The 12,091-nt window shown below is 36.5% G+C and overlaps 1 protein-coding gene across 2 annotated transcripts; it reads left to right on the plus strand.

Moving 5' to 3' along the window:
* Positions 1 to 7,658: 7,658 nt before the first annotated feature.
* LOC118241381 (uncharacterized) lies at positions 7,659 to 10,282 on the plus strand. Of its 2 annotated transcripts, none has more exons than XM_081722726.1 (6): positions 7,659 to 7,888; positions 8,026 to 8,376; positions 8,484 to 8,519; positions 8,747 to 8,773; positions 9,042 to 9,064; positions 9,475 to 10,282. In XM_081722726.1, exons 1-6 carry the CDS (start codon positions 7,801 to 7,803, stop codon positions 9,586 to 9,588), a joined length of 639 nt encoding a protein of 212 aa, XP_081578852.1. In that variant the 5' UTR covers positions 7,659 to 7,800; the 3' UTR covers positions 9,589 to 10,282. The 2 variants fall into 2 exon arrangements, with proteins under 2 accessions (XP_081578852.1, XP_035382158.2); XM_035526265.2 differs by having other exon boundaries at positions 7,662 to 7,888; positions 8,681 to 8,773.
* The last annotated feature ends 1,809 nt before the right edge of the window (positions 10,283 to 12,091 follow it).

Genomic DNA, 12,091 nt, shown 5'->3' on the forward strand with positions numbered 1-12,091 from the left:
ATATCTTTGGGTACATTGATGTATTAGCATAAAGGGCCAGTGACTAATGAGGCAACTTACTTGGTTTTTAGCAGGGTCAGAAAGAGTCTTCAAACATGTATAACGTGTACAGGCCATGACCTGTACATGTGTAGTCTGGAGTGTAGATACCAGTAATTACTACTGTTTTTCTGTTCCCATAGCACACAGCTCAATGATGTTTGACAGGACTGATGTGTGCACCTGTTTATATCATAAATCTATTTAACAAAGTTATTATTTCTGTTTTCTTATGATATAAATAAAATATAGATTATCAAATCAACATACAACATACAAAGGCAAAAAAATTATGCATATCTTTATCTTATTGATGTCTGAAGATGAGGGATCTATCGAATATCAAATTTAAGATCTCATACAACTCTTTCCTTGTCTGGAAAAGTTTCTGTTTATGCAAAAGAGCAGGTCTTTGTATAAATTACAAATATTTCAGCACTTCAAACACTTGAAATTATTTTCTTCTTCATTTATATCTGTGAACACCAGAACTATTTCCCCCACCATAACTGCAGCGTACCTCACACATTCAGGCCTGTATTAATGCAGCTTTGTGCAGCCTAACCACACGACCTTTAGCAGTGCAACATGTTCACCAGTCCATGTTCCATGACCTAAAACTATTTTCAGACCCCCTGCCACATCAAAACCACAGTTATTGTCTGCAGCCAGTGACAAACACATCCTTGTGTAGTGTTGCGTAATGATAGCCCTTCACTCAAGGACAGCCGTTAAAAGAAGTTCACACTCCTATTTTATTTATTTATATTTATTTTTAGTGTTATTAGTTTTGCTATCTCAGAACACTCTGAACATGACATTCGAGGTTCAAGGTTTTATTTGTGAAATAACAGCTATACAGTGTAAAACATGCAGTGAAACGCTGAGTGGTTGACATTAGACTGTGCGGTAAGCAAGAATACTAAAGATAATGGAAAGTAACTGGAAAAATGCATTTCCTGAGGAAAATGCAGAGTGATTTTGCAGCCTAAGTGATTCCCAGGTAGTGGCTATGGTATCCCAAGTAGTTGCTATAACAATGCTAGTGGTTGTTATGGTATTCTATGTGATTTCTCTGCTTTTTGTAGCTACTATGCTGTTACATGGTGGCTGCTAAACACTTGTTATGGTATCCCAGGTGGTTGCCAGGTGGTGGTTAAGTAGTTGCTATGGAGGTTGCAGGTTGTTGCTAACTAATTCTTATATTGTATATTGCTGTTGCAAAGGGGTTACTATGAAAACACAGATGGTTGCTGGAGTGTTCTGGGTGGTTGCTATGGTCATGCTGGTAATATGTTTGTGGAGAGACCGGAGATTTCTTGCGTGATATGCACACTGAGGGTATCTAAAGCTGGTCACCCTCTCCTCTATCCACTCATTTTGCAGCACTTATATAAAACAAGATCATGTTATAGGTTCTTCTGTGCTAAAATTTAAATAGCATATGTGACCAAGTCAGCTTGGCCTGAGTACAGTCTTAGACAAAGTGGAGAGTAGACGATCTTTTATAGAGGGAAAAATAGGACTAATTAATAGGATTAATTCCATCCAAACTCAGGTTTAGTGTCACAGATAAGCATTCATGCAGAAATTCAGCAATGACTGAAGTCATATTAAATGTGTAAGGTGCAAGAGTGTGTGTCTGTGCATGCCTAAATGTATTCATATGAGCGTGTTTGCAACTATCTGTGAACGCCTTTGCTGACCCTGTTTTTTTTTAACCACAAGACTGACTACCAACACCTTTTACTGCAGTAAAACCACATGAACCCTGTTTTCAACAAAGTCAATCTTGTTTTTCCATTGTTGCTTAAGGTGATCTTTGTAGTTGTGATATGACTAAACAATGGCTAGATTCTTGTTACTGTCTAAATTCACCAGGAAATGCTTCATTATAAAGGCAGCATTGAGGCTATAGGTATAAACTGAGGGTTACAATGTGGTTCAATGAGTTCCTTTTTATTAACCTGCCAGGACAGGAGAGTAGACAGGTTTGTATGATTAATCTGACATGTTTTGTCTATTTTGTCGAAATCCCCACCATGGAGCACCCATTTAAGGAACTAAAGTACCTGGAGATTAACTTGTTTCTCTCTAACAAAAAAAACTAGTAAAGCCTACTTTTGCTGGACTGTCATTGGCAATATAGCAGTTCTTACATGTCAGTGGCAATTTAACACCAAGAAGGCAGGCAGGAAGATTTATCCTTCATAGTGAAAGTCACCGAGTTGTAATTTAGTTTCTGGCATTAACTGTGACATCTTTATGTATCATACATCATTTTATGTGATCCTGCCTTATAAAGCACACAAAGCTTGTCCTCAGACCCTGAAAAAGTAGAACATAGTTACACATGGAGATCATAGATCATTGTTACATGTGTAGACACAATCAAGTAATTAGAATGTTATTGTGTTTGATAGTAAATGTTCAGAGGTTAAAGAATTACAGAATGCTATTTCTAATAAAGTGATTAGGTTTGTACAAAAAGGGGAGTATGTTGGAGAATGGGCACTGGCTTTAAATATGGGTAGATATGGTGAAGCATGAAATTCAAAATTGCTTGTTGGTGTAGATAAAACAAACTACAGTGTCCCACAGTGTATTGCATTGACCTCACTGAGGCCGGTCATGGTGTTGTACTCAGAAAATAAATGGATAGTTTATTTTATACAGTTAACAATTCCATTTGAGGATGCAAATAGATGGGTCTTCAGTCTGTGTTTGAAGACTGCAAGGGACTCTGCTGTCTGGACAGCAAGTGGGAGTTCATTCCACCATCTTGGAGCCAGGACAGAAAATAGTCTCGATGCTTGTCTTCCATGAGGCCTGAAGCACAGTATTTCAAGACGAGCCGTACTTGAGGTTCGAAGTACTTGAAGGCTTTGACCATTGACCTCATGTATGAAAAAAAGGGGCTGGCCCATTTTTGGCTTTGTAGCCAAGCATCAAGGTTTTAAATCTGATGTGTGCAGCTACAGGGAGCCAATGAAGGGAGCACAGCAACGGAGCAACATGTGTGAACTTTGGAAGATTGAAGACCACAAAGAAAATTATATTTTTGTAGCCCCAGCTTATTTTTTTGTTCAGTGGAAGTAAAACGTTTAATACCCTTCTGACCACTGACGTAAAGAGAAGAGAAAAAGAGGTTTAAACACTGAATTAGAAATATTGGTAACATAAAACATAAAGGATTAGAGAGATTCTGTATCCTTATGAAATGATCTGTGTACAGACCAGGGGCCTCTGTAAAGGCCTCTGCAGGCTTTTGCAAAGGATTCTGGGTAAGCCTCTGCAGACCTTTGTGTAAGATGCATCATCCCCCCACCAGGCACAGGATGGTGCAGAAAAACAACCTTATCTTGCAGGTGCAAGATGATGCAAGATGAAGCCATTTTAAAAAAGTCTCTTATTGGGATATAATGGTACCAAACTCCAGCTGGTATAAATATTGAATATCAATGTGATTAATGGTAATTAATGTAATTTTGATATCATGGTGGAAACCTCAAAGAACAATATGTATAAAAGACCAAGCGATAATATAATTGCCCTTGAAAAAGTTTATAAAAATTATACTCCTGTGTACCTCTCAGACATTCTCCATAGAGTGCATGTTATTCTTAACTTTCAATAAAGGATGAGACCAGCTACTTCTCTTCAATTATTATTTACAACTTAGAATTTACAACTTAAAAGCCAGTAACCTGAAATTTAGGAATGACAGCATCTATCTTTCCAACATCTCCTGTGTACAGTTGAAGGTCATGCTCAATCATCAGCACATAAATATATTCAAATTGTCCCATTCATCTAGAATCCCCACTTTTGGAGACATGAGGGATACCGCTTGGGATTTGCATCACTTGAGACCCCTGACAGACCTTGACCTTATGGCTTCCCGAAATGCTGTTTAAACAGGACCAACAAGAAAGTGGTGGATGGCTGAGAAATAAAAAAACCATAACTGACTTGGATTCAGTGCAGCTTGGAAGAAACATCTTCACATCCTAATGAACCCATGATGCACATCTGGCTTTTACTCATTCTATATTCCCTCCATTCTTGTTGACTGCGGTTGAAGTACAGGGCTTCCAGTCAGAGGCCATGTTGGACATGGACTATACCTGTACTTTGATGCAGAAACAGCTGTGGGAGGCCATAGACAGACCAGGGGCTCAGTTTGTTCATTGATTTTTGATGATGGGAAGGCTCATATATCTGTGGAAAGCATATTTCTTTCATATGAATGGCATGGACTTGTGAGTGCCAACACTTATGTCTCCCCATATATAAAGATATAAGAATGTGCTGAGTTTGCAGTTTTATTGTTTAATATGTTGAGGTTTAGTATTGAAAGTGTCCAGTTAAAAATAAATGGTATGTCCAAACAGAACCCTTTCAATTGTCATCAAGTACAATATGATTTGTTTACTGCATGATTTAAAACCCTACTTATTATCTATTAGCACAAAAAAATAGAATTTTAGTTTTCCATTTTTACTAAAGAATAAACTTAAGAATTATCTTAATAATGAGCATTTTGAGCTGAGAAACAGTTTGCAACATATTTTGTTGAATATATGACACATCACTTCCTGTTGAGTGAGGGACAGGAAACATCAGCTGAGAGAAAAAAATCACTCAGAGGATGTAGACGGTCACCATCCTCTACTTTTAGTTTTGTAGTTTGTTGAGATAGCAAACACACAATAATGTAAAATAAATATATACAAAATAATTCACCTTTAAAGAATAGACAATATGATTTACTCCTGGATTCCTAAATAATTATTGCTCATAGATTATATATAATTAATAATTAAGTAACATTTTAAAGATAAGTATCAAACATAGAAAAACATAGAAATCATGATTAAAACGTTAAAGGTTCAAATGTGTGAATAGAACTCACGGAACGTTCGCCTCCCACGAGTCACGTGGTTTGGCCCACCACGTGCAGTGGGAGGATCTTTTGTTTGTGGCCACACCTGCACACACCTGCACCTTGTCTTGCCTTTATGTATATAACCCCTTGTCCTTGTGTGCAGGGTATTGGTCATTGTACTTGTAGATGTTAATGTAGCGTGTTAATGTTAAATGTGCTTCACATCATTATTAAATGTATCCATGTTTATTGTGTTTAATGTTAACCGTGTTGTGTTCATGTTCATCGCTTGTAATACATGTGAGTGCCGTTGTCGTTTGTTTTAATTAAATGTTCATCCATGCCAAGAGAGTCCGTGCATCCTGTTCCATGGCCTGCGGCACTCGGGCCAGCATGCTACAATGTACAATATAATATTATGTTTTATGTATTATGTTGTCATTCCACAGGTACAACAAAACTGGTGTACAACTTTTCTCCTATAACTTTTCTCCCAGTTTGGGGGTCACATCCCCTACTGTGCAGATTACCACGGGAACCACAGTTGCCTTCACCCTCCACATCTTTTCTAGTTCTTCTTTCAGCTGTTGGTATTTCTCAAGCTTTTTGTGTTTCTTGTTCCTTAAGTTACTATCACTCGGGATCTATCACTATGGTTCTTTACTGCTGTTTATCCACTGCTACTACATCTGGTTGGTTACTCATTACCATCTTGTTTTGTGTATCAGGATCCCATTGGTAGTATTTCACCATATCAGCCATGTAACGAAGCTGGGCCAAGTGCCGCAGGGCGCGGGGCAGGACGCACAGACTTCTTCGACAGTGAAGGACATTTATTGACATTAAACATGCGACATAGGTGGCACTCACACATTACACTGATGCTAAACATGACTCTACAATTAACATTAAACGAAGAACACATATACATTAAAACAATGCTACACAAACCAACATTACGGCTGCAACAATCAAAATTAACACACATGTAGCGACAATGACAAACAAAGTTAGCACACATGGATAGGGGTTTAAATAGACACATTGACACTTAACATTAAACCCTGTACAGGTGTGTGCAATGCTGGGGGGGGGGAGGTGCGGTCCGTGACAAGCCACTTTTACTATTTGCGGGATGGTACTTACCATGCAGTAGTTTATCCTCCCATGATGGTACCTGCTTCTCCTCATTTCCATCCTCTTCAGGTTTCTGCTGTCTGATGTACTCACTAAGCACCTCATCACTTGGGGCCATCATCCTGGTGTACTCCTGGTTCTTGGTTGTTTCAACCTGAATAAAGGCTCTAACACTAGACCTCCCCTTCCCCTGCTTCCTTCCACTTAATGTACAGTCTCAGAGTGCTGAGTGCCAGATTTGGGATGAAACCCTAAGTGCATTGTGAGGAGTGTTCTTGTCTTAAAGTCAAGTGGCTTCTATCTCCTCCTTAGGCCATCTTATTATACCAATGGGGCATCTGTAGACTGGCAGGACTTGTCTGACTCTTTGTAGGTATTTGGCTGTAGTTGCTTTCCTTGTGGCCTCTTCATGATTCCCATTTGTGGGATTCCAAGGTTCTTGTAGCTGCCCACAACATCTGTTATGTTACCTTCTGGTATGATCCCCTCTGTTCTAGCAACCTTCCCTCTCCTTGTAATGACCACATTTATCCAATCTGAATGACATTCCAATGTCGTTGTTGTATATCTTGGTGAGATGCATTAGGGAGTTGATGTCTTGTTCACTTTTCACATACAGCTTGATATCATACATGTACAGGAGGCTGATGGTTGCTCCATGACCCTTTCTTGGATATCTGCAAGTGCGATGGCTACTGGATCCTGTCTAGGGAGGTTGCTGTGGTCAGCTCTCAGGTTCTCTAACCTTGTTGTGTGATGCCTCTTTCTCCCATATGCCTTTCCAGTATTGTTCAGTCTTCAGCTTTGGTGGGTCTGTTCTGATGCTGTTACCCTGTAATACAGTACACTTTGGGACAACTCATGGGAGAGCATCATGTTTATTCTCATGGCTTCTAGTTCTTGTGTGTATAATCTTTGCTTGGCCATCTCCAAGGCCTCACATATGGACAGCTTGTTGTACTTCTCAGATACCTTTAGATGCCTTATGCCTTTGTGCATTTCTGATAGCTGGATGATTTCCCTCAGTTTGGCCTTTATATAAACATCCCTGATGATTTTAATCTTGTAGCCAATCATTTCAATAATGCTCACAGTAGGGATTTACTAGTTGCTTCCGTCTAAATCTAGATGTTGTATTTCTAAGTATCCATAGTTCCTACATCTTCTGCATATAGCCTCTCATACTGGGGTTGCTTGCATAGTAGCATTCCAACAATCCTTTATTCTCTACTCTCATCAACAGCTCTGACCCATGTACTCCACAAGACCTCTGAACGTGTTCTGTGGTATCTGGCAACAAGACCTTAACCTAATCTTACACCCTGTTACCCCCAGTATACGAGCTCCTCAGTACTGTGTTCTAACAGCTTGGTCTACCTGAAGGCAGTACTGGTTTTCATCAAATGGTGTGTAAGAATTATCAAAATGAGGCAAATGGTTGTATCATCTGTGTATTTAATTACTGTCACAGAACTGTCCTTGAATGTAAAGTGGGTGTTAAGTGAGATGAGCTGGGGAGAAACACAGACTTGAGGATCTGCTGTACTATATGAGGCAAGATGGCTAGTTTGTTTATATACAAGAACCTGTGTAATACTGTATGAATGTATGTTGTCTTTCTTCCTGTTTGCTTCCTGTTGTCTTTTTTTCCTGTTTTACCTATGTATTTATATTCTGGAAATTATGGCACTTTACAAATTTTCATTTAATACATAAGCCACACCTCCAACCATGTCATGCAAGAGTCACATTTCCTCAGTGTGTCTAGTTTGATAGCAGGGATGATTTGTATATCGGTCCTGATTCTCCTGTTCCATGGCATTGGTAAGTAATACTAATCTCATTTACATTATTAAACTTGTTTTGAAGAGTAAACTTTCTTCAGAATAAAAACTGATATTTTTTTTATACTGTCCCCTTCATACAGTTTGTGTTATTTTGTGGTGTTTTCTGGATTGCAGATTTTCTCCAAGTGACTCTGGGCTTTCCAGAGACTTTAATATTGGAACCTGGTGCTAATGTCACCATTTGGTGCCAGCATAACCAGATGGAACCAGCTTACATATACTGGTTCAAGCACACCAACCGTTCTGTGCCAGACCAACTTGACTGCCAATTTTATCAAAAATATTCTTCAACAAGCTCCTGTAATTCTGTTAATCAGAGTGATCAAGTGGTGATGTCTGTAAACTCTCAGAACACGTCTCTAACAATAGCTGCAGTGAATCACACTGATTCAGGACTGTATTACTGTGGCGTTTGGCAGAGCAACAGAATTTCCTTCAGAAATGCAATACATTTACAAGTGAGAGGTGGGTTTTCTGTGCAAAAGAATGTTTGCTTAAAAATTCATATGGAATATGACATGTTCTATATTGAATTCATGTAACTTTATTTATCAATAATAAATCAATTTCAGAGCAAGATGAAACACTTTCCAAAAACAGCACTCAAGGTTTGTTATCTCATATTCTTCATCAGATCAGTTATTCTTTTGCTTATTAAACTGCAACACTTAGATTTCTCTTCCTTTTGTAACATTTTGTTTTATTGTGCTGTTAATCAACTGTAAGATTAAATCAATTGTATAGATTTAAATATCTCAATGCTCTTCAGATGTCTTCTTCATGCTGACGGTGGTGTTTGTTGGTGTGATTGTGATTCTCGTCAGTGTTCTTCTAGTTATGCTGAAGAGGAGAAAACACAGAGGTATCAATAATACTGCTGTTAAAGATGATCCATTAACCTTTTAACAAAAATAACTTCTAAGAAGGAAACTGATAGACATAACAGTGTCAATATGTAAATTTTCTATATTCTTATTGTTATGAAAATAAAACGAATGTTATTTATTTAGATTTTTTATATATTTTATTTACTTATTACTAGATTATATTGCAATTATATTTATATATATATATATATATATTAGTGTGAGATGCATACCTAACCAAGTTCTTTTGACTGTTTCCTACAGACACTGTCTCTATTGTGGAAAAGGTAATTTTGAGGCATTAAAACATTAAATATAAATATACAGTAAAGTGTATGCAATGTAGCTTTGCATTCTGTCAATAAATTGTCAAAAAAATTACAATAAAATAAGGGAAATAGCAAAGTTTACATGTTGCATTCAGTCTTTACTTAAAATAAGATTCTTAAGAAATCTTAATTTTAAATTTAAATGTAAATACATCACTACAAAATGAAACAAATTTTGTTGTATGTTGTATTTAAATTTACAGAAAAAGCAACACATTATTAAAAGAATAAGGAAGCATAAAATATATAAAGAAACTTAAAATTTCAAAATTGTAATACTAAATAAATCAAATAATGAATGAGTATATTTATATCGATCGAGGAAATATGCCAATTATTATTCTGTATGGTTTTTTGTATCATTGCAGGAGCAGGATTCTAATTATGCTGATCTACAATTCTCTGATAAGAAAATCAAGAAAGCAGGAAGACGCACTGAAGTGGTGGATCCTCAGGTTGTGTATTCTTCAGTAAGACACTAGCAGTATACTGTGATAGAACAAAGTTATACATCATTCCTTCATTGTTTGGAACAGCTTTACATACTTAATTATTTTAAGCAACAACAGCCATAAATGGTTTCATATTTGTACTTACTAGTTTTGACAAACACATTAAGAGGACAGTGTCAGTGAGGACAGTTTAAGTATTGTCAGGAAGTATTTTTATTTGCCCAGACAGACTAATAAATATTTAAATATTTACAGGTTTTATGGGGTTTTTTTGTTTTGTTTTTGTTTTGGTTGTGTGAATGCTTGTGATTTAGCTATATTGTTCACATGATATCATATGTTGTAATAGCAGAAATATATATGGATGTGTTCCAAACAGCAGAGGTCTAGTTTAAATTGTGATTTGCTGTTTGAGGAGATGAGAGAAGTGGTTGGAATCTTTACTCCTTCATTAGAGTGTATTTTATTTACTTTGATCTTGTACTGCATTTTAAACTTTTTTTTTTTTGTAATAAACTATGTGAAACTATATCATATGAAAACACCATTAGTTATCTATAACTTATCTATGATCATATTTAGTGACTATCATCACACCTGCTGTATCATTATAGATTAGAATAAATTAGAATATAATTGTAAAAAGTAATTCATGTTACTTTACATTTGTAGTGTCTTAATTACTCAGTACTTTACAAGTTGTTCTGACATTAACAAAATTAAACTGTTTAAAACAAATTGCATTGCTCGATGTGTCTGGTGGAGTAGACAGTAGTGAATGTTGATGTATTTATTTTAGCTCAAGTGCTCCATCTATTTGAAGTAAAATAAATATAGACTTATTTGAAAGGCTGTGTCCTTTCCCAATAAGAGGAACAACAAGAAGGATTACCAATAACCAGAAATCTAGGATATGTCAGGAATTTTAAAAAAATATTATATCTTTTTCAAATTTCATTTTAAACATATCTTCATATATAATCAACATGTTTCATTCTATATTACTCTTGATATTAATCATATTTCAAAGAAAGACTGTTGCCCACCTGTGTGTGTGACTTTGCTACATCATGATCAAAGAACCCCAAACAACTCCCACAGACCATGAAGAAAATGAATAGTGGTCAGTATTACACACAGTAATATTATGCCAAGAGTTCATAACAGATGTTTGCCCTGCTATCTAGGGTCAGCTAAAAGAGGACGGGTTTCTCAGCAAAAATTATTATGACTACCATTCACTTCCATTCTCAATTTTCAACATTTCATTAGCAGGATGAGTTGAGGTCATGAACATAGTAAACGTCGATGTAATGCAGGAACAGAAAAATCTAGATTTGTGGCTCCATCTAGTGGTTACCCTGTGCTACATCATTTGTTTTAGCACACCATCTATGTATGCAGTCCTTCAAAAGCAGAATCAGATATGTGAGAAAGGAAAGCACTGGGTAGGGTTCAGACATTTTTCCTGGTATGTGTTTGAAGTGACAAAGGCACAGACCACTTTAAAAAAAATAAAGGGAAACCAAAGTGCATCCAGAGGGAGGTATGAACCACAAACCTGTTGGCCAGGAAACTAGTATTATGTGTGACAGACTGACAGTGCAGACATGACAGACTGACAGTGCAGACTAGTGTTAATAATAATAATAATAATAATAATAATAATAATAATAATAATAATAATAATAATAATAATAATAATAATAATAATAATACATTGTATTTATATTTAAGGCAGTGCTTTTCAAAGACCCAAAGATGCTTGAAATAGTCAGTACAAAAAAAGACATTGATAGATATATGACAACATATCCAGTATACATAACATTTACAAATTGCAGTTACAGGAAAGATATGGGCAAGAACTGATGAAAGTGGTGTTTAAGAAGCATTATAGGCAAAGGTAAAAATATATAGTTAGATTTGAATATAGGAAGAGTTGCAGACCATTGGACCAGAAGGGGAAGAGAGTTCCAGAGTCAAGCAGCACATCTAGAACAGGCAAGATTTCAAAATGAAAGCAAAAAGCAGTTACACTGATAGCAAATGATAGCTAACATGTCAGTTTTCATCATGCATGTCCTTAAAGTGTCAAAATAAAAGAGAAAATGAACACTGGCTCCATCTGCTATTGCTTTGCTTTTTCTTCCACACTTTGCGTTTTCATTTTCATTTACGTTAATTAGCAGTGGGTGGGTAAATACTGCAGAACTGCACCTCAAATTGTCCATCATCGTGTCTCTGTAGTCTATATCTACACTAAATTATAATGACGAAAATCAGAAGCCAAGATTTTAAGGGAAGATGAAGCAGCATTGGAACGAAGTCAGGGTGCTGTGTTTTCGCACCCAACTTGCCTGAATAAAGGGTACCTGCGACATGAATAAAGAGAAACAAAGGGATACATATATCATTAGACACACAGCTGGACATATATGTAAATGTTTTATACATTTTTCAGTCACATTTGTGAATTAAGGACATTTATATAAGGACTTTAGGACCTTTTATCTTCTCTGTGAGAATTCTA

This window comes from Electrophorus electricus, chromosome 1 (genome assembly GCF_041902795.1).
Source record: "Electrophorus electricus isolate QZ-2024a chromosome 1, ASM4190279v1, whole genome shotgun sequence".
Classification (NCBI taxonomy): Eukaryota; Metazoa; Chordata; class Actinopteri; order Gymnotiformes; family Gymnotidae; genus Electrophorus; species Electrophorus electricus.